The sequence below is a fragment of the Triticum aestivum genome, chromosome 5A (genome assembly GCF_018294505.1).
Source record: "Triticum aestivum cultivar Chinese Spring chromosome 5A, IWGSC CS RefSeq v2.1, whole genome shotgun sequence".
Lineage (NCBI taxonomy): Eukaryota > Viridiplantae > Streptophyta > Magnoliopsida > Poales > Poaceae > Triticum > Triticum aestivum.
In genome coordinates, this window is record NC_057806.1 from 42,772,161 (window position 1) to 42,799,798 (window position 27,638).

Sequence of the window (27,638 nt, forward strand, 5' to 3'; positions counted from 1 at the left end):
AGCGATGAGATTTAAAACATGCTTAGAATGCACTAATGCATGTTGCATGGTAGAGAATATCGCCATGATCATATGGTTGTTGATACATCAAGATAGCAAATTCAATGGTACATCAATTTTGATGATGTCTTCATTGCAAAGAGGGTGGTGGTACCCTAGCCCACTAGGTATCAAATCTCATGTTCGACTTCCTTGTGTCTCTAGACGGCGAAATATTGTTTCAATGAGAGGCGACGTTTTCACGCCCATAGAGGTAGGGGTGTGTGACTTCTATAGAGGCGAGTGTATATGAGCATGTACATCTGTATTGTGTTCATAGAGGTGAGTGTATATGAGCATCTACGTCTGCATGTGTGCATTCATAGGAGTACAAAGGACCATATGATCTTACCAGCATCTCTCTCCATGTCTCTCTCATCTGACTTGTCAAATATAGGATAGAAGAGAATTTACTAAAAGTCAGAGCTCCATGTCCCTCAAGGCATTTTGTACGCAGGAATGGATGGCATGTTAGGGCACTCTAGTTCAGGCACATCTTTTCTTAACTGTCTAAACTATACAAGACTACACAAGACCAGAACCAACCTGTGGTTGGATGGTTAGGAGGAGGATGGTACCTCTAGTCCATCATAAATAAAACCCCCCATTTGACTCTTGTGTGTCTCATAAAAGGCACAAATCTTGAGCTCAGTTATCCAGATGGGCCTTGGATATCCGATCTGGTCCTTCTCAGTCAGGTACCTTGGTTTGCCACTTTCCCTCTGCAAGCATTTGGCGGCGCAATTTCTGGAATTGAACGATGGAGTGGCACAGAAGCTGCCGACTTGGCGCACAACTGGAATGGACAAGGCGGGGAGATTGATTGTGGTATGTCAATTTTAAGTGACATGCCGACACATGTAATGATGGCCCTTGATATACCCCCAAAGGTTCTCGATAGTATTATCCGGATTTGCCGGAGCTTCTTCTGGGCGGGCACTATCAATGCAGGGGGCGGCCGCTGCGCGGTCGTCTGGAACGACGTTTGCACGCCAAAATGGGTGGGAGGCCTTGGGGTGCCAAACTTCAAATGGATGAACGTGGCCCACAAGGAACGTTGGTTATGGCTGCGGCGCATGGACCGTGTCAGGCCATGGGCTGAGTTTGACATCAAGGTGCCACCCGAGGCAACTCAAATATATCAGGCGGTTGCGTTTGTTCTTGTTAGAGATGGCAATGTTGGGGAACGTAGCATGCAATTTCAAAAAATTTCTACGATCACGCAAGATCTATCTAGGAGATGCATAGCAACGAGAGGGGGAGATTGTGTCCATGTACCCTCGTAGACCGAAAGCGGAAGCATTAGGTTAACGCGGTTGATGTAGTCGAACGTCTTCACGATCCAACCGATCTAGTACCGAACGTACAGCACCTCCGAGTTCAGCACACGTTCAGCTCGATGACGTCCCTCGAACTCTTAATCCAGCAGAGGGTCGAGGGAGAGTTTCGTCAACACAACGGCGTGATGATGGTGATGGTGATGTGATCCGCGCAGGGCTTCGCCTAAGTACTACGACGCTATGACCGGAGGAGTAAACTGTGGAGGGGGGCACTGCACACGGCTAAGAGAATAATTGATGTGCCATGAGGTGCCCCCTGCCCCCGTATATAAAGGAGGAGGGGAGGAGGCGGCCGTCCTAGAGGGGGCGCGCCAAGGGGGGAGTCCTACTAGGACTCCTAGTCCTAGTGGGATTCCCCCTTCCTTCTTTGGAGTGGAAAAGGAGGAAAGTGAGAGGGAGTAGGAAAGGAAAAGAGGGGCGCCGCCCCCTCACCTAATCCTATTCGGACTCCCATTGGGGGGCACGCCTTGTGGGATGTCCCCTCTCTCCCCCGTGGCCCATGAGGCCCATGACTTCCCCCGGAGGGTTCCCGTAACCTCCCGGTACTCCGAAAAATACCCGAAACGATCCAGAACCATTTCGATGTCCGAATACTACCTTTCAATATATGAATCTTTACCACTCAACCATTTCGAGACTCCTCGTCATGTCCATGATCTCATCCGGGACTCCAAACAAACTTCGGTCACCAAAACACATAACTCATAATACAAATCGTCATCAAACGTTAAGCGTGCGGACCCTACGGGTTCGAGAACTATGTAGACATGACCGAGAAACATCTCCGGTCAATAACCAATAGCGAAACTTGGATGCTCATATTGGTTCCTACATATTCTATGAAGATCTTTATCGGTCAAACCGCAATAACAACATATGTTATTCCCTTTGTCATCGGTATGTTACTTGCCCGAGATTCGATCGTCGGTATCATCATACCTAGTTCAATCTCGTTACTGGCAAGTCTCTTTACTCGTTCCGTAATACATCATCCCGTAACTAACCCATTAGTCACATTGCTTGCAATGCTTATAGTAATGTGCATTAGCGAGAGGGCCCGGAGATACCTCTCTGATACTCGGAGTGACAAATCCAAATCTTGATCTATGCCAACCCAACAAACACCTTCGGAGACACCTGTAGAGCATCTTTATAATCACCCAGTTACGTTGTGACGTTTGATAGCACACAAGGTGTTCCTCCGGTATTCAGGAGTTGCATAATCTCATAGTTAGAGGAATATGTATAAGTCATGAAGAAAGCAATAGCAATAAAACTTGACAATCATTATGCTAAGCTAACGGATGGATCTTGTCCATCACATCATTCTCTAATGATATGATCCAGTTCATCAAATGACAACACATGTCTATGGTCAGGAAACTTAATCATCTTTGATTAACGAGCTAGTCAAGTAGAGGCATACTAGGGACACTCTGTTTTGTCTATGTGTTCACACATGTACTATGTTTCCGGTTAACACAATTCTAGCATGAATAATAAACATTTATCATGATATAAGGAAATATAAATAATAACTTTATTATTGCCTCTAGGGCATATTTCCTTCAAGCAAAGCCTCCTTCTTCTAGGAGGACAGATGGCTTGACGAGCATCATTTACAAGATATCGCACCTACGCTCTATGATCGGATCAGACCACACATGTGTGCCTCTCGTACAGTGTTCGACATACTCATGGGATGCTAGCCTATGGATTTGGGACCAGACCTGAGAGTCGAAGAGTTGGCCGAGTACCTAGCCCTTTGTGATATGACCAACATGGTAGAGTTGCAGCAAGGCCAGCCAGATGAGGTGAGATGGGCATGGGAGGCCTCGGGAGAATACTGGGTAGGATCAACACACGCAAGCAAATTTGTGGGCAGGGTCCATGATCTGGGAGCCAAATTCACCTGGCAATCGAGGGCACCGCTTAGGTGCAAGACCTTCTCATGGCTTGCACTCCACTACAGGTGTTGGACTTCGGATCACCTAGCGAGGAAGGTGAAGGAAATATGCCCTAGAGGCAATAATAAAATTGTTATTTTACATTTCCTTATTCTTGATTGATACGTCTCCAACGTATCTATAATTTTTGATTGTTCCATGCTATTATATTATCTATTTTGGATGTTAATGGGCTTATTTATACACTTTTATATTATTTTTGGGACTAACCTACTAACCCAAGACCCAGTGCAAATTGTTGTTTTTTTTGACTATTTTAGTGTTTCGTAGAAAATGAATATCAAACAGAATCCAAACGGAATGAAACCTTCGGGAGAGTTATTTTTGGAACAAACATGATCCAGGGGACTTGGAGTGGACGTCAAGCAACCTACGAGGAGGCCACGAGGCAGGGGGCGCGCCTACCCCCTGGGCGTGCCCTCCACCCTCGTGGGCCCCTCGTGGCTCCACCGACCTACTTCTTCCTCCTATATATGTCCACATACCCGAAAACATCCAGGAGCACCAGGAAACCCTATTTCCACCACCGCAACCTTCTGTACCCAAGAGATCCTATCTTGGGGCCTTTTTCGGAGCTCCGCCAGAGGGGGCATCGATCACGGATGGCTTCTACATCAACACCATAGCCTCTCCGATGATGTGTGAGTAGTTTACCTCAGACCTTCGGGTCCATAGTTATTAGCTAGATGGCTTCTTCTCTCTCTTTGGATCTCAATACAATGTTCTCCTCGTTCTTCTTGGAGATCTATTTGATGTAACTCTTTTTGCGGTGTGTTTGTCGAGATCCGATGAATTGTGAGTTTATGATCAAGTTTATCTATGAACAATATTTGATTCTTCTCTGAAATCTTTTATGTAAGATTGGTTATCTTTGCAAGTCTCTTCGAATTATCAGTTTGGTTTGGCCTACTAGGTTGATCTTTCTTGCAATGGGAGAAGTGCTTAGCTTTGGGTTCAATCTTGCGGTGTCCTTTCCCAGTGGGAGCAGGGGCAGTAAGGCACGTATTGTATTGTTTCCATCGAGGATAAAAAGATGGGGTTTATATCATATTGCTTGAGTTTATCCCTCTACATCATGTCATCTTGCCTAATGCATTACTCTGTTCTTATGAACTTAATACTCTAGATGCATGCTGGATAGCGGTCGATGTGTGGAGTAATAGTAGTAGATGCAGAATTGTTTCGGTCTACTTGTCGCGGACGTGATGCCTATATACATGATCATGCCTAGACATTCTCATAAGTATTCACTATTCTATCAATTGCTCGACAGTAATTCGTTCACCCACTGTAATATTTATGCTATCTTGAGAGAAGCCACTAGTGAAACCTATGGCCCCCAGTTCTATCTTTTATCATATAAGTTCCCAATCTATTTTACTTTGCAATCTTTACTTTTAGTCTATATCATAAAAATACCAAAAATATTTATCTTATTATTATTATCTCTATCAGATCTCACTCTCGTAAGTGACCGTGAAGGGATTGACAACCCCTTTATCGCGTTGGTTGCGAGGTTCTTATTTGTTTGTGTAGGTACAAGGGACTTGCGTGTAGTCTCCTACTGAATTGATACCTTGGTTCTCAAAAACTAAGGGAAATACTTACGCTACTTTGTTGCATCACCCTTTTCTCTTCAAGGGAAAACCAACACAGTGCTCAAGAGGTAGCAATGATAAAGGTTTATTATTCATGCTATAATTGTATTGATCGGAAACCTAAATACATGTGTGAATATATATAAAAACATCGTGTCCCTAGTGAGCCTATAGTTGACTAGCTCATTGAGCAAAGATGGTTAAAGTTTCCTAACTATGGACATGAGTTGCCATTTGATAACGGGATCACATCATTAGGAGAATGATGTGATGGACAAGACCCATCCGTTAGCTTAGCATTATGATCGTTCAGTTTTATTGCTATTGCTTTCTTCATGTCAAATACATATTCCTTCGACTATGAGATTATGCAACTCCCGGACACTGGAGGAATGCCTTGTGTGCTGTCAAATGTCACAACATAACTGAGTGATTATAAACATGCTCTACAGGTATCTCTGAAGTGTTTGTTGAGTTGGTATTGGGATTTGTCACTCTGAGTATCAAAGAGGTATCTCCGGGCCCTCTCGGTAATACACATCATAAGCTTGCAAGCAAACCACTAAGGAGTTAGTCACGATGTGATGTATTACGGAATGAGTAAAGAGACTTGCCGGTAATGAGATTGGGCAAGTAACATACTGATAGACAAAGGGAATTACTTATGTTGTCATAACGGTTCGACCGATACAGATCTTCGTAGAATATGTAGGAGCCAATATGGGCATCCAGGTTCCGCTATTGATTATTGCCCAGAGAGGTGTTTCGGTCATGTCTACATAGTTCTCGAACTCGTAGGGTCCGCACACATAACGTTCGATGATGATATAGTATTATATGAGTTATGTGATTTGGTGACCGAATGTTGTTCGGAGTCCCGGATGAGATTACGAACATGACGAGGAGTCTTGTAATGGTCGAGAGGTAAAGTTGATATATATGACGATAGTATTCGGACATCGGAAGTGTTTCGGGGGTACCGGGTACTTATCGGGTCACCGGAAAGGAGTTTCGGACACCCTCGACAAAGATATGGGCCTTATGGGCCAAGAGAGGGAACACACCAACCCACAAGTGGCTGGTGCACCCCCATAGCAGGCCGGCCTATGACGAGGAGAAGGAAAGAGGTGAGGGCAAGGAAAGTGTGGAGTAGGACTTCCCCTTCCTTCCCTCTCCACCCCTCTTTCCTTTCCCCTTCTTCTTACAAGGAAAGGGGAGGCGCAGGGAAAGGCAACAGCCCTAGGGCTGCCGCCATGTCTCTTGGGGTGCCCTAGGGCCTGCCTCCTCCCCTCCCACCTATAGGGGTGCCTCCATAGCAGGTCGACCTATGACGAGGAGAAGGAAAGAGGTGAGGGCAAGGAAAGTGTGGAGTAGGACTTCCCCTTCCTTCCCTCTCCACCCCTCTTTCCTTTCCCCTTCTTCTTACAAGGAAAGGGGAGGCGCAGGGGAAGGCGGCAGCCCTAGGGCTGCCGCCATGTTTCTTGGGGTGCCCTAGGGCCTGCCTCCTCCCCTCCCACCTATATCAGGCCGGCCTATGATGAGGAGAAGGAAAGAGGTGAGGGCAAGGAAAGTGTGGAGTAGGACTTCCCCTTCCTTCCCTCTCCACCCCTCTTTCCTTTCCCCTTCTTCTTACAAGGAAAGGGGAGGCGCAGGGCAAGGCAGCAGCCCTAGGGCTGCCGCCATGTCTCTTGGGGTGCCCTAGGGCCTGCCTCCTCCCCTCCCACCTATATATACATGGGTAGGGGGCATCACACAAGGACACACAACATTGTCTTAGCCGTGTGTTGGCGTCCCCGTCCACCTTTTACTCCTTCGGTCATATTTTTGTAGTGCTTAGGCGAAGCCCTGCGAGAATCACTTCACCATCACCATCACCACCCCGTCGTGCTGATGGAACTCATCTACTACCTCGACGTCTTGCTGGATCAAGAGGTGAGGGACGTCACCAAGCTGAACGTGTGCAGAACGCGGAGGTCCCATGCGTTCGGCACTTGATCGGTTGAAGCACGAAGAAGTTCGACTACATCAACTGCGTTGTGAAACGCTTTCGCTTACGGTCTACGAGGGTACCTGGACACACTCTCCTCCTCGTTGCTATGCATCTTCATGGATAGATCATTGCGTGTGCGTAGAATTTTTTTGTTTTTCATGCAACGATTCCCAACAAAAGGGTCTTCTGCACTAGGGAGCATGCCCAATGTGCGATTAGGAACAAGAGAGTATCGACCACCTACTGATCTCATGTTCTTTAGCGAGATCGCTTTGGTTCGAAGCTCTGAAGGCGTGGGACACCTAGAGTGGACTCCATCCATGGATGAACGGCTTCTAGCGTGGTGCACCTCGCTCCAACAAACGTCCTGACACCGCTAAGACCTACACACATTATTTCCTTGGTCTTGTGGCAACCGTGGAAGCATAGAAACAACATGGTGTTTGAGAAGGCCATCCCGTGTGTTAGGACCGTGATTGGCAAGATCCTAGAAGACGGGACAGAATGGGTCGTGGCCAGTGGCGGAGCCAGGAAAATCATATGAGGGTGGCCGAGTATTTTAATGTCTTGCTGGGAGGGCCGGCCTATCAAAGTACATCATTTTATACATCAATTAAGCACTACTAAGATGGATATTAGCCTTAAGTCATGAATGTTAGGGGGGGCCAGGGCCCCTGCTGGTCCCCCTGCCTCCGCCACTGGTAGTGGCAGGTAAATTTAAGAAAGATGTAACTACAATTTTTCAAAGGTTGTATGTGCGGATGAACCGCGAGCCCGTTCGTAAAATTGGTGAACGGTGCCACCCTCTTCTTCTATGAATGTATCATTCGCATGCTTATGCATATTTCAGAAGAAAAAAAGGTTCTCGTGCTCGCAAGTGTAGGTTATGTGTTTTAGTTTTAGAAAAAACTACCACCAGGGACCGTATGAGGTCACCAGCATCTCTCTCCATGTCTCTCTCGTCTGACGTCGAATAGGGGATAGAATCCCCGCAAAAAAAAAAAGAGGATAAAAGAGAATTTACTAAAAGTCAGAGCTCCAAGCCTTATCCAGGATATAATCCATTGCATCTTGGCCCCTTTGGTATCAGGTCGCCGCATCGCCATTGCCATCCAGAAATTCGATACTCCACAGTCCACACTGAGCCCATACGTGGAGTCCGCAAATTAAAGGAGCTCGGCATTTATCCGAACACTCCCGTATCACCTTTTTTCGGGTCAAATTGCTCGAAGATCATCCTGTCGGTGCACATTTCCATGGCTATATATGCAAGGCGCCCTATGCCCAACTCTAAAGCAAGCGAGCACAACTCAAAGTCAAAGCTTTCTAGCACTAGCACTGAAGACCGGGGCAGCCTGATGGAGCAGGTGACGAAGCTAGCGGGGCAGCGGGCGGTGGTGATCTTCGGCATGAGCTCCTGCTGCATGTGCCACACGATGACGAGCCTCCTCCGGGATCTCGGGGCGAACCCCACGGTGGTGGAACTGGATGAGGACCCTTGGGGGAAGGAGATGGAGAAGGCGCTGGCGCGGCTCATCGGACGGAACCCTGCCGTGCCGGCGGTGTTCATCGGCAGCAGGCTCGTCGGATGCACCGACAAGGTCATGTCCCTTCACCTCAGCGTGTTCCACTGCTTCGTAATGCAGGTGCGATCTGGGTCTAGTGCGGGCGAGGGCTTTGTAGATATTCGGCCTGATGCATTGGGTGCCAGAGAATTATGTAATACACGTATGTGTACGTGCTCTGTTATCCTTTCCTGTATCAGGTGATGATAGACTTAAGGAAACCATGCAGGCCTTTTTACTAACTCTTTTAACACAGTACATGCATATATGCTTATCCTTATATAAACACACACACATTCTATCCTTACATGCACATCATCTTGACATTGACGTGGTTCCAATAGACGCTTTCATAGTCGACGAAAACGTCTCCTCCCACTGAATGCACAACATCGAAAAGCCTAAAATAAATTCAGAAAAATGCGAGCACCAGTGTCAAGTCAAACCACTGTCCTCCTAAGTCCTAACCATCCAATCATAGGTTGGTTTGCAGGTCTTTTTTACTTTTGATGGGAGTACCTGTCATGTCACACTGTTAAGCATTATAATTTGTGCATTCGAAAAAAGCATTATAATTTGTGCATTCGCAAAAAAAAACATTATAATTTTTGTTGTCTTAAGTCAAACTTTATAATAGTTTAACAAAGTTATATCAAATACGAATAGTACCAAGTAAATACAATATAAAAATATAGTACATGATGGATCTAATGATATAGAATAGGTATCGTGAATGGTGATATTTTTTTTCCTGTAACCTTGTTCAAATAAAAAAATTACTTAAGATAACACTATTATGTGAAGTAAAAATGAGCTTTATTTTTATTTTGAGATCAAACTTGGCGGGTACACGAACTTTAAACTTCAACTTTCAAAATTTTAACTCTTGGTATTTAAACGTTCAAAATTTAAAACTTCTGAAAATTTTAACTAGTAAAAATACTGAACTTTGAACATTATGATGAACTTTGCACATAAATGAAATATAGGAAAAAATGCGTGTGTGGGCCCTACCATGAAACTCTTCCTTGTGCTAATGCAGCTCCTAAAAAAATGCATATGGCCACCTCACATAGGTGGGGCTCTCGTGTTAAATCACTCGGCCAACCGACAAAAGGGAAACGCTTGTACCCGGCGCACCGGCCCAAAATTCGGCCGGTCGACTCGCTCACACCGCGCGTAGCGCTAACGCAGGAAGGGACACGTCATCCCCACGAGGGCCCCGCACACCGCCCTGCTACCTTATCTCTTCAGCACGACTGCTGGCCACACACTGCCCTGCTTCCTTATCCCTTTTTCTTCCTCCTGCCCATGCCGCTGCTCCTGCCTCCCTCTCCTTCTTCCACCTCCCCTCCCCATTGACGCTGCCTACCTCTCCCTCTCCTTCCGCCTCCTTCGCCATGGGCGCTCCCCACCTCTCCCCTCCTTCCACCTGAAGCCGTGCTAGCTGCGGGACCCCGAGCGCCGTGCTGCGACGGGCATCGGGGGGTGCTGGACCTCCGGTGGCCGAGCTGCGACGGACTTCTCTAGCGTCGAGTGCTGGAACCAGCGATATCCGATGCTACTACCGGCTTTGTCGGGTGCTGGAACCAGCTTCATTTTTTGTTGGAACTTGCTTTTTTTTCTGCTACAACCATGTTTTGTTTTTGCTGGAACTGGCCCATGCTTTTGCTACCACCCCCCGCCCAAATTTTTGCTACTAGGTGATTTTTGCTGCAACCGATGAACCATTTTGCTACAACCGTTTTGATTTTTTGTTACTACCGGTGTTTGTCGATTTTTTGCTACATACATCTTCTGTTTTTTCCAGTCTTTTTTGCTACAACCATATTTTGATTTTGCTGGAACTGAAGACATTTTTTGCTACATCCACCCACGGCGGTGTTGCTCAACGGCGGCGATAGTTTTTTTTTTCTACAACCGTCTCGGATTTTTGCTACTACCGGAGATACCATTTGCTACCACCGGAGTTTTTGCTACTACCAGAGTCTTCATGGAAACATCAAGAGTTTTTGCTACCACCCTTTGTTTTTGCTGGAACCATCCTAAAATTTTGCTACCACCGTATTTTGATTTTGCTGGAACCGGCATTTTTCACTTCGGTGTCGGCGATGAAGGCGGGTGGTGTTTTGGTTCGCCGGCGGCGGCGAGGCTGCGAGCGCCGGCGACGAGCAGGGGCAGCGGTGGTCCAAGCGAGAGAAGCGCATGCCAGAGTGCGGGATCCCGCGAGCGGCGGTGGCGTCTGCTTTTTGTGTCTCCTCTTTTTTCCCATGGGGAGGATGACGATAGGAGATGTGGGGCAGATCTGACGGTTACGCATGTCCAGATCGAGTGGCTCTGGTTGGACCGGCCGAAACGTTCCGCCGGTGCGCCGGCGCAGAGTACTGCCCCCGACAAAATGCATCTACGCGCATGAAGACCCCCTACGGAGGCCCCCTATAATTCGGGAAAATGCACAGGCGACGACTCCCCTTTTGTTCTTCTGGTTTTCTAGTCAGTTTTCGAAAGAAGAATGAATCTAGCGGCAGGATTTATTTCATATTTTTAAAAAATATTGAAGTTTTTCTAAAAATCCAAGATTTTAAAAAAAAAATTGGTCTATTTTAAAAATGTTCTTGAATTTAAGTATGTTCATCAATTTAAAAACTGCTCGTGTATTTTACATAATGTTCCTGAATTATAAAAATATTCATGTTTTCCTAAAAATGTTCTAATTTTTTAAATGTTTATGTTTTTTTAAAAGAGGTAAAAAAATACGAAAGTAAGAAAAAAGATACTACCAGAAGAAAGACTACGGAAAATAAGTGGTGGAGCTGCCATACTACCAATTTGCTGGTCCAACAGGGAACGGTTGGTTTGTACGTTCGTATTGATTCGTAATATCAGGAGATGTCTTGATAGGGTTGCTCATGGGGCAGAGTACGCAAAGAGGATCAGACTAGGTGCACACGAGACAAGGGTATAGTCAGGGTTCGTTTCCACGGGTTTTTCAAAAAAGAAAAAAGGGTTTGTTTCCATGGGGTGAGGTAATACCCTACATCTTGCATGTCTGATATGTATTAATGTTTTCTTATATCAGAGGTGCATGTTGGCATGTTATGGACATTGACTCGCGGGGCTCCTACGTATATTGATGGACGATGAGTAGGATTACATGGGCCAAGTCGATTTACATTGCTTGTAGCCCAAGTAATCTATTAGAGTACATGTGTTGTGCACCAAGTAAGGAGGTGCCCTTCTGAAGGAGGCCTATCAGCAGGTAGAGGCATGGTCCTGTGGCCGCCCGGCCTGGCGTACCATGGTGCATCTAGTGCCCCTTGATAGTTTTGGAGATTGTTGGACAACAGTTAAGGGACTAATTTTTTTGTGAGTATACATATAAAGTAGGTCCCTGGGGAGAATGCTTATCATGTCATAGACGACCCTAAAATTGTGTTGAAAAATAATAGTTTTGGTATGTTGTTCGAGGAATAATTGGCTGTGGCGAGGGAAATGACCCAGACGTGAAGATTGTAGTTTCATTTTCACTTACTAAGTCATAAGGCAAACCGTGCCATTAAGGGGGTATATAAGTTGAGATTTAGGTCGTCTATGTGTGCTCAATCCAGAAGGAAATTCTTCCAGTGAAGACAAGAGAAATCTCTTCGCGCAGAGTGTTTATTCTCCGAGTAAGAGACATTGGGTCTCCGAGAAAGAATCACTTGCAGTTAAGTTAACTTGATTCATTGAGTGAGTTTGAAATCTGACCATTCTACCATGTGTCGGTTCTCCGTTGAGTGGCAAATGCTCTAAATGCTCTTAATGGTCATTTCACACCTCGGGATCGATCCTATATATAAATAGCCCCTCATCCCAACCTAAGATGGTTGGCTGCTCCGTTTGACTTGACAAGACACTGTTTGAGCAACCCCTCCAACGAGAGAATTGAGACAATCCCAGAGAGGAAAAAACAGAGCCTAAAATATGCAAAGTGACTGAGCATCGCAATGAAATAGATTGAAGCTTAGATAGTACCTATTACTCATGTGGATTGTGCATCCACTAGACGGTTAGGTGTCGGTTCAGAGTATCCAAGAGCTATCATGGCGGTCGCTAAGAACAAGTATGTGAAGGTCTGGAGATCACCTTGAAGATCTACCTAGAGTAATTGGCCAGAGTACGAGGGCATTTAGGTCAATGAGAATAGAATGAAGATAGTTTTTCTTCTATTTTAGATCACAAGTTTCTCCAACTAGACGTAGCATTGTGCCAGTGGTGTGAAATAGGTGAACAAATCTAGATTCACCATCGAGCGCCACGGTTCTTTTGCTTACTCTCATTACTTCCTGTAATTTTTCCCTACTCTTACAGAACTTCTCCCTCGCGATTTCTCTCTGTGATCGGTTCTTCGAAACTGCCAAGTACTTGCGATTATGCTGACCATGTTAGAATTATATTTATCTCTTGCAGTACTTGTACTTTTGTATGCTCGCCTACTTGTCTTTTACTTCTACTTAGTTATTCTTCTATCACACATTCTGTTAGATTTATCTCAATGGAGTTGCCTAGTTATTTCTCGAAGTCACTTACTTCTGTAGTTTTGTCTTTGTTTAGTTTCTACTTTAGAGAGAATTTTCATTGTACTTCTTAGAGAAACTTGCTTTTGTAGAAGAAACTTTAAATATCCTGTTCACTCCTTCCCCTCTAATTGATTTTTGATCCTACAATTACTATATCAGAGCAAGGTACCCCCTTGTCTCTGCACATTTTGGTCTAACCACCTGGACTTTTGGGAATGTTGACTCTAGTGAATTTCAAGTCGACGGAGAAGTCTCATGTCTTCAATAGCAAAGACTACCCGTTCTGGAAGAACAAGATGTTCATCCACGTAAATGTCATAGATGAAGATCTCTGGAGAATCATTGAAGAAAGATACGTTATAGCCGACACTGCCTATGTTACTCTTGAAGAGAGGAAATACTGACAGCTTAATGCCCAAGCTAAGGACATCATCTAGAATCGTCTCTCTAAGGGGCAATTCATCCACGATAGTTCTATGAGGACGTCAAAGGAAATCTGGATAGACTTGATAAGGTGAATGAAGGTACTTCCACTCAGAAAGAATCTCGGGTCAATGATGACCCACAAGTATAGGGGATCTATCATAGTCCTTTCGATAAGTAAGAGTGTATAACCCAATGAGGAGCAGAAGGAAATGACAAGCGGTTTTCAGCAAGGCATTCTCTGTAAACATTGAAATTATCGGTAATGGATAGTTTTGTGATAAGATAATTCTTAATGGGTAACAAGTAACAAATGTAACTAAGGTGCAGCAAGGTGGCCCAATCCTTTTTGTAGCAAAGGACAAGCCTAGACAAACTCTTATATAAAGCAAAGCGTTCCCGAGGACACATGGGAATTATCGTCAAGCTAGTTTTCATCATGCTCATATGATTCATGTTCGTTACTTTGATAGTTTGATATGTGGGTGGACCGGTGCTTGGGTGCTGTCCTTACTTGGACAAGCCTCTCACTTATGATTATGCACTCTAGTAAGCATCTGTAACTACGAAAGAAGAATTAAGATAAATCTAACCATAGCATGAAACATATGGATCCAAATCAGCCCCTTACGAAGCAACACATAAACTAGGGTTTAAGCTTCTATCACTCTAGCAACCCATCATCTAATTATTATTTTCCAATGTCTTTCCCTAGGCCCAAATAATGGTGAAATGTCATGTAGTCGACGTTCACATAACATCACTAGAGGAAAGACAACATATATCTCATCAAAATATCAAACGAATACCAAATTCACATGATTACTTATAACAAGACTTCTCCCATGTCCTCAGGAACAAACGTAACTACTCACAAAGCATATTCATGTTCATAATCAAAGGGGTATTGAATATCATTAAGGATCTGAACATATGATTTTCCACCGAATAAACCAACTAGCATCAACTACAAGGAGTAATCAACACTACTAGCAACCCACATGTACCAATCTAAGATTTTGAGACTAAGATTGAATACAAGAGATGAACTAGGGTTTGAAAGGAGATGGTGCTGGTGAAGATGTTGATGGAGATTGACCCCCTCTTGATGAGAGGATCGTTGGTGATGATGACATTTCCCCATATGGGAGAGAAGTTTCCCCGGCCGAACAGCTCCGCCGGAGCCCTAGATTGCTTCTGCCCAGGTTTCGCCTCGAGACGGCGGCGCTTCGTCCCAAAAATTTGCTTATGATTTTTTTCAGGTCAAAACCCTCCATGTAGCAGAAGATGGGCACCAGTGACCTGCCAGAAGGCCCACAAGCCCTAGGGGCGCCCCCAAACTTGTGGCCTCCTGGTGGGTCCCTCTGGTATTTTCTTCGTCCAATATTTTTATATATTCCAAAATAATTCTCCATAAATTTTCAGGACTTTTGGAGTTGTGCAGAATAGGTCTATCAGATTTGCTCCTTTTCGTTCTAGAATTCCAGCTGTCGGCATTCTCCCTCTTTGTGTAAACCTTGTAAAATAAGAGAGAAAAGGCATATGTATTGTATCATAATGTGTAATAACATCCCATAATGCAATAAATATCAATATAAAAGAATGATGCAAAATGGACGTATCAGTCGATACTATACGAAGCTGCTTCAAGATACTAATGATTTTCTCTATTATATCGCCATTCAGCTCAACGAACTTGGCGCTATTGACATTAATGATCATGAAGTGGTGAAGAAGTTACTTCGGTCTCTGGACAATTCATTTGATACTCTGATTATGATGATCAAAGAGCGCCCAGAATGCAAAGATCTCAAACCCACAAATGTTCTTGAGAGACTTAACTCAGATGAGCCGCAAGAAGAAGAGACGAGAGATTTGTATGGTTTCAACTATTGCGAAAGCCATGCTCTCAAGGTTGTTGTTGATTCTTCCTCGAAAGAACAAATTGATGACTATGAATTTGACAACCTGATCATATCGTTCAAGATCTCGCATTGACTGTGAAACGCTTCAACTGATACAAGAAGAAGAAACACTTCTAGAAAAAATGTCAAAGTATAGCTCAAAATCTGCCTATGGCTCAAATTCCTCGATGAAAACTCATGGTACAAATGAAAAATACGACCATTTGATCGATGAATTTCCTCTAGGAGAAATTGAGGCTAGGAACAATGGCAAAGTTACCAATAGTAGCAAGAGCAGCAAGAGTAAGAACTATGATTCTTACCATGACAAGAAGAAAAGGAAGCATTTCAAGAATAAAGAGAGTTCATCCTCGAACCTACAAAGAAGAAGAATTCTCACAAGGCCATGGCTTATATTAGCAAAGAGATGGATCCGAGGAAGAAGCCTCTGAGTCCGAAGCCGTTGAAAAAGAATCGCCTGTTGAGGAATTTGGTTCCGGCATCACGGGTATTGCTTACGCCTCTACACCAACATCGAGCTTGTTCTTCGACAATGATGATAGCAACGACGAGGCACCTCCATTCTGCTTAATGGCAAAAACCTTTAAGGGAACTAACTCTCGGTCGAGAAAGAATTCCTCATAGATCAAGAATGGAAATTCCTCGAATGGGTTCTAATGCCATTTCTTCCTCTTGTGAATATGAACACTATTCTTCTAACAATTATGTTCATACTTCTAAGGAAAACAACTGCATATTCATACAACTATGCTAACCACTCTTTGAGAAAAAAAAACTCTAATGCCTCTCAAGCAAAGTACTCTTATGTTCAGCGTCCAGCTAAATATTCTCAGTCGACCATCGTGATGTTGGTGGTTAAGAATAACTAATTCTTCTGCAGGACTATTTCTCCGCTGGCACTGAACGGGTCATGGATAGTGGATGTACTAATCATATGACCAAAGACGGAAGTTTATTCGCCGATCTTAAATTGACTACTCCCTCATAGAAGTATATCACCTTTGGCGACAACAATGAAGGAAAGGTAATTGAGTTAGGTAAAGTTGCTATATCCAAAGAGAAGCACATTGATAAGGTCATGCTTGTTCAATCTCTTAGATTCAATCTACTGTCCATTTCAAATTTTGTGATATGGGCATGATGGTGTTATTCACCAAATCTAGATGTGTGGTTTTCATGCAAAATGATAACACCTTTATATTCGAAGGTGTAGAAAATGTTATTTATATATTGTGAATTTCTCTAAAGGTCCCTCAGTTACCACCTGTTTTCTTGCAGAAACTATAGAGGGCTGGTTGTGGCATCAAAGGCTTGGCCATGTATGTATGAGAAACTTGCAGGCGTTGGTGAAGAAAATGCACATCATAGAAATTGCCGATGTAAAATTCCATAAAAATCGCCTCTTTGGTGCATGCGAAGCTAGCAAGCTCATGAAGAAATTGCATTCCCCAGACTATCATGACCATGACAAGGCCACTCAAGATTCTTCACATGGACCTCTTCGGGCCGCAGAGCTACTCTAGCTTCGGTGTAACCACTATGGACTCGCCATTGTCTATGATTTTTCTTCACATGAGTTTTCTTTCTTGAGGATTAATCCAGAACCCAGAAATTTTTCAAACGTTTTGCCAAAAAGGCTGAAAATAAATATGAAATCACCATCAGGCACGTGAAAAGTGAAAGTGGCACGTAGTTCAACAATACTCATATCAAAGAGTTTCTCAATTATTATGGCATCACCCATGAGTTCTCCGCGGCTTATACTCCCAAGCAAAATGGAGTAGTGGAGAGAAATAATCAAACACTCATTAAGATTGTATGGATCATATTTAATGAGTACAAAACCTCAATGCAATTTTGGGCGAACGCCATCAACAAAGGACCGTATGATCTCAGCAGCATCTCTCTTCATGTCTCTCTCATCTGACTTGTCGAATAGGGGATAGATGAGAATTTACTAAAAGTCAGAGCTCCATACCTTATCCACTATAATCCATTGTACCCCTTTGGTATATCAGGTCGCCGCATCGCCATTGCCATCCAAAAATTCGATGCTCCACACTGAGCCCATACGTGGAGTGGTGCAAATTAAAGGAGCTCGGCATTTATCCGAACCCTTCCGTATCACCTTTTTCCGGTCAAATTGCTCGAAGATCATCCTGTCGGTGCACATTTCCATGGCTATATATGCAAGGTTCCCCTATGTCCAGCCCAAAGCAAGCCAGCACAGCTCAAAGTCAAAGCCTCGTACCCGAGAATTGAGCTCTCTAGCACTAGCACTGAAGATCGGGCCAGCTTGATGGAGCAAGTGACGAAGCTAGCGGGGCAGCGGGCCGTGGTGATCTTCGGCACGAGCTCCTGCTGCATGTGCCACACGGTGACGAGCCTCCTCCGGGATCTCGGGGCAAACCCCACGGTGGTGGAACTGGACGAGGACCCTTGGGGGAAGGAGATGGAGAAGGCGCTGGCGCGGCTCATCGGACGGAACCCTGCCGTGCCGGCGGTGTTCATCGGCGGCAGGCTCGTCGGATGCACCGACAAGGTCATGTCCCTTCACCTCAGCGGCAAACTGGTCCCGCTGCTTCGTAATGCAGGTGCTGTCTGGGTGTAGTCCAGGGAGGGCTTTGTAGATATTCGGCTTTGATGCATTGGGCGCCAGAGAATAATGTAATGTGTACGTGCTCAGTTATCCTTTCCTGTATTTGGGGACGATGGAGACTAAGGAAACCATGCAGGTATTTTTACTGTTGATGGGAGTGCCTGTCCTATCAAAGTGTTACACATTATAAAAGCAAATTGCAAGAGAACTTTCATTCTATTTCTGAACTGTCAAGCGAGCACGAAGAACATCAGAAGTAAAAAAAAAAAATTACATCCAAGTTCGTAGACCACCTAACGACGACTACAAGTGCGCGCTGAAGATGCACCGCCGTCATCGCCACTCCCTCATCGGTGTCAGGCAAACCTTGTTGTAGTAGACCGTCGAAAAATCGTCATGCTAAGCCTCATAGTTACGCATTATAATTAGTGGTGTCTCAAATCAAACTTTGTTATATTTTATCAAAATTATAATAAATACAAACAGTACCAAATAAATATAATATGATAATATATTACATGATGAATCTAATGATATATAATAGGTATGGTGAATGGTGATATTTTTTATGTAACCTTGCTCAAACTTCAAAAAAATGACTTAAGACAACACTATTATGTGAAGTAAAAAAGGACTTTTTTTTCTTTTCACACCAAACCAGGCGGGTACATGAACTTTAAATTTCAACTTTCAAAATTTCAACTTTTGGTATTGTACTTTCCAAATTTAAAACTTTTGAAAATTTGAACTTATAAAATTATTGAACTTTCAAAATTGTGATGAACTTTGCACAGAAAGGAAATATATGAAAAACGCATGTGTGGGCCTCACCATGAAACTCTTCCTTGCGCTAATGCAACTCCTTGAAAAAGGAGTGGCCGCCTCACATGATGACCCCCTACGGAGGCCCCCTAGAATACGGGAAATACATAGGGGGCTATTCCTCTTTTGTTCTTCTGGTTTCTAGTTGGTTTTCCCTGGAAAAAAAAGTCCTTAAAAAATATCCACGAATCTTAAAAATGATTATGTATTTTAAAAGTGTTCTGGAATTCAAGTATGTTCATCAATTTTAAAAATATTCACAAATTTTAAAAATGTTCATGTATTTTAAACAATGTTGCCGAGTTATAAAAAATATTCATGTACTCCTAAAATTGTTCTAATTTTGTTACATGTTTATGTTTTTAAGATGTAAAACAAAAATATGAAAGTAAGAAGAAAAAAAGAAATTAGCAGAAGAAAGACCGCAGAAAATAGACAGATTAGAACAAAAAACAAAAAGAATTACTCTAAAACTGCATCTCGATGTATTTAAGATGTCCAGCCCATGAACGGTCGCTCTGTTCGTTTGGGTGACATCTTGTTGTAATAAAAGAGGGATGATTAGAAATTTCCCCTTTTACACGAGCAGTTGGTTCGCTTCATTCGTATTTATTAATTATATCAGCAGATCCCTTGATAGGGTTGCTCATGGGGCAGTTTACGTGACAAGGATTAGATTGGATGTACATGAGACTAGATAGCAACTCAAGTTGAGCTCGAAGCTCAACATTCTCCTTTAAAATGGATGCTTCACAAGTAATAGAGTAAGTATCCCAAGCATCATCATTAACAACAATAGGAGAGGACACCTTGGCAAGATCTTTTAAGTAAGAAGCTTCAAGTTGAGCATGAGACTCGGTGAGTTTGATGAGCTCACCCTTGATGACCCTTGAGCCATTTTCGAGGTGCTCAAAATCCTCAAGGAGTCTAGCAAGAGAAACTTCAAGCCTCGCATTTTTAGTTTTGAAATCATTGGCCACCTCGAGTGCTCCATCATGAGATTCCTTTATTCTAAATAATTCTAGAGCAAAGGTCTCCTCAAGAGATTTGGATGTGGTTTGTTCTTGTTCAAGAGCTTGAGATAGCTCTGCGATCTCATTTGCGTAATCACGCTCATGAGCTTCCATTTTCTCAATGGTGACCTCATGCTCCTCTAGATGAGATTCCAACTCAATGTATTTATTTCCTTCAATGGCAATAGACATGATTTCCATGAAGTTGGAACGAGCAAATTTATTTTTGTGAAGAACTTTAAAAATCATTTCCCCCTTAGTTTTTAAGGAGGCAACATTATCATTCTCTTCATCATAATCAACATTATCATCACTCTTGCCATCATCACAAGATATATTGGGATTCAAAGTGGAAGATACCTTTGAAGCCTTGGCCATAAGGCAAAATGCAATAGATGATGATGTAGGATCCGTTGAAGCACCATTCAAGACCAGATCTTGTTCCATGGGGTGTTGGCTTTCCTCTACATTGTTAGCACAACAATTCGAGGACATATATGCATTTTTATCATGGCAACAAGACATTGTAAACATATCATCATGAGATTTAGTCATGCAATTTCTACATGATATGCAAGGACTATCAACACAAGCATGTGAAACAGTTGGAGTGCTCGAAGTGTTCAAGCCCAAAGAAGGAGCAGTGCAATAAGATAGTGATGAAGGATCATCCACAATAAACATACTATCGTCATTGCACTGACCAACACTACTCACCATATTATTACCTTGTGGCAAACCACATGTAGGTGAAGTAGAAGAAGTTGAGAAGACTATACGGCCGGATGTGGAGGGAGAACAATCATCTCCACAAAACTTGGACACGCCATATTTATCTTGAAGCTTTGTTCACAACTCATGAAAATCCCGGAACAGCATGAGTTGAAATATAACTATATTGCTCAAAGCATCAAAAAGCACATTAGAAGCTTGAGCATTGAGATAAGAGTTTTTCTCATCCTCTAAAGATAATCTTTGGGCATCCTTTGGAGGAGAAAAACCTATATCTACAATTCGCTCTAAATTTGGGTCCATGACCCTAAAGAGATTAAGTATGCGAATTACCCAAACATCAAAATTTGTGCCATCGAAACTAAGAGTGTCAGAGAATCCTAAACCCCTAGTCGACATCCTTACTCTCTAGACGGTTAAGCCCTATAAAGAGAGACGAGGCTAGAGGGGGGTGAATAGGCGTTTTAAAATAATTACGGTTTAGGCTTGAACAAATGCGGAATAAACCTAGTGGTTAATTTGTCAAGCACAAAACCTACAACAACTAGGCTCACCTATGTGCACCAACAACTTATGCTAAGCAAGATAAACTACTAGGTGATAGCAAGATATATGACAAGAAACAATATGGCTATCACAAAGTAAAGTGCATAAGTAAAGAGCTTGGGTAAGAGATAACCGAGGCACACGGAGACGATGATGTATCCCGAAGTTCACACCCTTGCGGATGCTAATCTCCGTTTGGAGCGGTGTGGAGGCACAATGCTCCCCAAAAAGCCACTAGGGCCAACGTAATCTCCTCACGCCCTCGCACAATGCAAGATGCCGTGATTCCACTAAGGGACCCTTGAGGGCGGTCACCGAACCCATACACTTTGGCAACCCTTGGGGGCGGTCACTGGACCCATACACTTTGGCAACCCTTGGGGCGTTCACCGAACCCGTACACTTTGGCAACCCTTGGGGGCGGTCACCGGTACCCGTCAAATAGCTCGGGGCAATCTCCACAACCTAATTGGAGACCGTGATGCTTGCCCGGAGCTCTACACCACAATGATTGAGCTCCGAACAACACCAACCGTCTAGGGCGCCAAGGCACCCAAGAGGAACAAGCTCTAGGGTGCCCAAACACCCAAGAGTAATAAGCTTCTCAAACTTTACTTCCACGTATCACCGTGGAGAACTCAAACCGATGCACCAAATGCAATGGCAAGGGCACACGGAGTGCCCAAGTCCTTCTCTCTCAAATCCCACCGAAGCAACTAATGCTAGGGAGAAAAATGAGAGGAAGAACAAGAAGGAGAACACCAAGAACTCCAAGATCTAGATCCAAGGGGTTCCCCTCACATAGAGGAGAAAGTGATTGGTGGAAATGTGGATCTAGATCTCCTCTCTCTTTTCCCTCAAAAACTAGCAAGAATCCATGGAGGGATTGAGAGTTAGCAAGCTCGAAGAAGGTCAACAATGGGGGAAGAACACGAGCTCGAGAGATAAAGTTCATTGGGGAAGAAGACCCCCTTTTATAGGTGGGGAAAAATCCAACCGTTATGCTCACAGCCCGCACAGAGCGGTACTACCGCTCCAAGGAGCGGTACTACCGCTAGGGCGGTAGTACCCCTTTGAAACACAACAACGAGGAGGCAAAAAAGCCAGAAGAACCGTCGGAGCGGTAGTACCACTTGACCTCACGGTACTACCGCTAGGGGTAGCGGTACTACTGCTTGCGAGCGGTACTAAAAAATTACATCCGTGCCTACCACCGCTGGACTTGTGACGAGTTTTTGGTCCCGAGCGGAAGTAGCCACGGAAGTAGCCGCGGTAGTACTGCTCCAAGCGGTAGTACCGCTCCCAAGAGCGGTAGTAAAAAATTACGTCCGCTCCTGTCCGTGGTAGTACCGCTGCAGCCTTTTCAGAACACCAAAACTGACACAACTTCTGCAAACGGACTTTGAATTCGACGAAACCAAGTTTGTTGGAAAGCTAGCGACAAGGGCGAACACAATCTTGATAGAAATACCAATAAGAAGCAAATGAGAAAAAGGCCCAAAAGAAAATGGTGAGAACCCTTCCTTGGATATGACTGGTAAAACCTCCAACACCGAAAACATCATAGAAGACGCATGCAAACTCCGTTTTCGATGAACTCAAGCTTGTCATCAAGATGACCATAAGCTATAAGACTCACAAAGAGAACCAAACAAGAACCAAGAAACATGATGCAAGGATGCAATGGTTTGAGCTCTCGATGAACGATACGATCAAGCTACTCACTTGAGAGCCCCCCTTGATAGTACGGCTATCGATCCTATAACCCGGTCTCCCAACTACCACCATGAGACCGGTAAAATAGAAAACCTATCAAGGGCAAACCTTTTCCTTGCACATGATCTACTTGAGCTAGATGATGACGATCTTGTCCTCCTCAAGATGGACCATCTTTCTTGATTGCGTTGGGTCGATGGAGACTAGATGATTGCTCCCCCATACTCCACTATGGGTGAGCCACTCTTCTGCACATCTTCACAAGTCCATTGTCACCACAATGGACGGCAAGCTTCAAGCATTTGATCTGATGCTTCACTTGAATTTGCACACCGCAACCTAACCCCACAAAGAACTCTCACGAAGACCATGGGTTAGTACACAAAGCATAATGGACAATGCTTACCATACCATGGGATCACTTGATCCCTCTGTACATCTTGTACGCTTTGTGTGTTGATCAACTTGATTCACTCTTGACTTAGTCTTGATCAACCTTGATTCTTTCCAACTCTCTTCATTTGGATGATGTCTTGAAGGTAAACATGAATGATCAAACAATCTTTTTCTTCAAGACACGCTTGCAATAAGCTCAACTCTCAAATGACCAATCTTTGGATAATTCCTTGAATAGCACCTTGGTCGACACAAACTCTCCTTGAAACCAACACATGTACTCCAAGAAAAGCCTATGGACAAAAACTTCAAATATAACTCAAGGCAACCATTAGTCCATAGAGATTGTCATCAATTACCAAAACCAAACATGGGGGCACCGCATGTTCTTCCAATCTCCCCCATTTTAGTAATTGATGACAATCACTTTCAAGAGAGTTTATATAAGAAATTATGCATCACCATGCAATGCAACAACCAATGATGCATGCGTATGAGATGCAAATGCTTAGGAACAAAACCAAAGCAAGGAGAAAACTCTAAAGAGTTCTCCACAAAACTCTCTGAAACCTCCACAAAACTCTCTGAAACTTCTCCCCTATTGGCATTGATTGCCAAAATGGGCGAAAAGCTTAGAAGGCCTCTATAGATTGAGTTCCTCCATAAGTTGTGTATTTCTCAACAAGAGAGTGGAATGCAATACACATATCCAACGGTAAATACTTGGAGGAAGACAAACTATATTGAGGCCCAAAGATTGCAAAAGAAAGATATGCCACAAAGACATACCAAAGAGATACACAAGCAATCAAGCAATAGAAAAAATACCAATTGAAGCAAGCAATCAATGGATATCAATTGAACCAACTAGACCAAATATCCTATGATCCACAAGAAAAAAGGATATTATGATATGAGCATAGGAGTGTTCTAAAGAAACTAGAGAGGCTCCCCATGATTTGTGCACACATAAGAATATTTGTATTTGGATACAAAGTGCACAAAATAGTTTCATAGCTCCCCCAAAATCAATAGAAACTTACAATAAGTGCAAGTGAGCATATAGGAAACCAAGCCTAGTACTTGCAACAAACACATGGTTGAGCAACAAGTAAAAGAGGCAACTTAAGAATGGGCTCAACCAAAATTATGTGTGTGAGTCAAGGCAATGCACTTGATAAGACTAATGTATGGATGAGCATTAAGCATAAATAAAGTCTTGAAAGAATGAGGCACACGGTGCAAGGCCTATCATTCCCACACACAACTAGCAAATGGGTTCACAAGCTTACTAATAAGCATATAAAGAACCTATGCTTGTGACAACCCGTGGTGAAGATAGATGATGAAAGCCTCATCAAGACGAGGGATACCAATTAAGATGGCAAAAGCCTCGTAAAGATAAGCATGAGGAAAATAATCTTCACCACACAAGAGTGCATCAAGATGCAACGATATAAGACACGCACTCAAGGAAAAAGCTTTCACGGAGCCACCAAAGAAATAACATAAGAAAGATAAGGTGGGCGTGAAAGAAAGGATATCAACTAGATATGCAACTTCTCTCAAGTGTATAAGATTCTAGGTAGACGAAATCATGATGATATATATCTACAAAGAAGGATGTACACCCGAAATAGTTACAACACGAGGAAATAGATATCCAAAGGGAGATCATACATATACCAATAAGATATTTGCTTGGAAGCATAGCACATGACTAGATATGGTCTTATTATATATAAATGAAGTCCACACACGAACAACAAAGACATCACAACTAGCAACAAGAGATCATTGTTGGGATGCTTTGAGAAAGGAAACAAGTATCACAAGAATGAATGAATACCATGCCAAGATGTAACCTATGAGGTTGAATGCAAGAAAAGAATGCACGAACAGATATTGTTACCGAGATATCATTGGAAGGATGTAGTAGATACCAATTAAAGGTAGATAGTAGTTCATTGATCATCCTAGTTTGACTCCAATAAGCACATGGTGACACCACCTTCCTTGTGAGTGAGCCAAGCATCCAATGCATCTCCAATTGTTCCTAGAACAACAACACAAACAAAATGGTACCCAAACTCATTGGGACCAAAGAGTTAGAAACACCAATATACATAGGACGAACTCCACATAGATATGTGCATATAGATAAGGAAATGAATTTCATGCACATCTCATCCAATTTGAGACTTGGTGGTGTTTCCCCTATATATTGGGTCGAAGAAAGAAAGCATGCCAAAGATACTACATGAAGTTAATATGCATGCTCAAGACTTTCAAGAACCAATACCAAATGACAAAGAAAATACCTAGTGAAGAAAGGATACCAAATGAATAAATCATCACTTGGAGGATATCATTAAATGATACATCAAGGAATGAGATATCCATTGATACCCACTAAATAAAAGATATCAAACCCCCAAAAGAGAGGATGGTTCCAAACAAACCAAGCTCTCTACAAAGTCTCATGATGGCACAAAGTACCCAAAAGAAACGACTTGCCTTCCATCGACACACACTTGATAAGGATCACAAGATGAGTGTTCTATAGAAAATAGGATAGCTCCCCCAAGGCTTGTGCATTATAGAGAAATTGCATTTGAATACAAAATGCACAAGGTGGGATCACCACTTTCACTATATCTAGAAAACACTAGACAAGATCAAGAAATAAACAAGATCCACAAGTGGTATGGAAGACAAAGGGAGCTGATACAATCCTAGGCAAGAGATAAAGCAAATAAAAGAAAAGGCCAATGTAAAGATGATCAATAATTTCTACAACAAATAAGTGAGTACCAATTGTCAAAAGACAAGAAGTATTTGGAAATAATTCCCGGTGGTAGATAACAAGGATATCCGACATCATCTTCACACCAAACAAAAAGAAAATTGCAACTTGTAGAGCTAACATGCCACCTAGGAACAAGATAATTTACAATATCAATTCTAGGTGACAATATCTCAAATGTACACATTTTCTAGGCTAGTAATATACACATAGCATATTACTCCCCCATAATGTGATACCAATTAAAGATAAACAAGAGGCAAATAAAAGGATCCAACAAGAGATAATTAATGGACTATTTAGAATTTGAATTTCTCATGAGAAAACATACCACATAGCGACTAGATAATCTTGAAATATCAATACTAGATGGTATTACTCATGTACACACATTTATAGGATTGTGAGGTGCACAAAGCACATCACTCCCCCATAATGGTATATTCCATTAATCTCTCACAATATCCAACTGAGAAATAAACAAGATGCAAAATGCTCAACGCATGACACACACGTACATGATGTGCAAACCAACAAACACATACTTGATTGCTCAAGATAATCAAGTTGGAAGCACAGCATATACAAACACATGCAAGGAACGAAACCAAACATGCAAAGGGGCAAGTAACTATCAATGTAGACACTTTAAGCATGAGTTACCGCAAGGAGGAGCATTGGATATATGATAGAAACTTGATAATCCGAATGACTTGGCTTGAGACAATAAGAATGATGAAGTCCCCTTAATTCTTCATAATGTAGCCAAGTCTCCAATGACCTCCAATATCATCTATTGATCAAGTTTGAGCTTGTTGGTCCCCTACCAAGTTGGGTCCTAAGAGGTTAGTCACAATAGGCTTGGCTACCCAAATGGTTCTTTTCTTGACACCATTTTGAGCACCAACAAATTTGGCAAACACATTGCCAACATTATCTTCCCAAGAGAATAGATATCATCAATAATAATTGGGTTGGATAAGTTACCACTAGTGCATGAAGAGGCGAGGTGACCTTTCTCGCGACATAGGTAGCAACGTCTACTCTTCACTTTCTTCTCACTTGATTTCTCAAATTGAGAAGCATAAGCTTGAGTCTTCTTGGGAAGAGGCTTTTCTTCAACTTGAGGTTGAGCATGAGAATGAACTTTTGGCCGCTTCCCTTGTTGCTTGTCACTAATGGGTTTCTTCTTCAATGGGCAAGATCTAACATGATGCCCTTCAATTTTGCACTTGAAGCAAATAATCTTGGGCGAACTCTTGACTTGTTCTTGGCCCTTCTTCTTGATCATCTTGGACCGCTTCTTCTTACTGGAGTTGAATCCAAGTCCACCTTTGTCATTGGGGGATTTTTTCACACTCAAGATATTGTTGAGTGTGGATTTCCCTTCATGACTCTTTTCCATGTCTTCCTTCAAATAAGTGACTTGGGCCTTGAGCTCTTTGATTTCCTCTACATGGTTAGTCTCAACACAAGTACTAGAGAAAGTATAAGCTTCATCATTAGAGCAACAAGGCAAGGAAAGCAATTCATCACAAGATGTACCAACATTGCGAGTAGATGAATTACAAGGACTAGCACATGGCAATATGGCATTTTGAC

The 27,638-nt window shown here is 43.0% G+C and overlaps 1 protein-coding gene and 1 pseudogene across 1 annotated transcript; both read left to right on the forward strand.

The window, feature by feature from the left end:
- Nucleotides 1–8,243: 8,243 nt before the first annotated feature.
- On the forward strand, nt 8,244–8,726 carry LOC123106507 (glutaredoxin-C1-like; annotated as a pseudogene).
- An 8,907-nt stretch (nt 8,727–17,633) lies between these two features.
- Nucleotides 17,634–18,157, forward strand: LOC123106508 (glutaredoxin-C1-like). The gene has a single exon (XM_044528657.1). The coding sequence runs from the start codon at nt 17,706–17,708 to the stop codon at nt 18,015–18,017; it is 312 nt and encodes a 103-aa protein (XP_044384592.1). The 5' UTR covers nt 17,634–17,705; the 3' UTR covers nt 18,018–18,157.
- Nucleotides 18,158–27,638: the final 9,481 nt, after the last annotated feature.

What these genes read in the sequence shown, in the direction of transcription:
- LOC123106508 (XM_044528657.1), top strand. Translation starts at nt 17,706, where the DNA reads ATGGAGCAAGTGACGAAGCTAGCGGGGCAGCGGGCCGTGGTGATCTTC.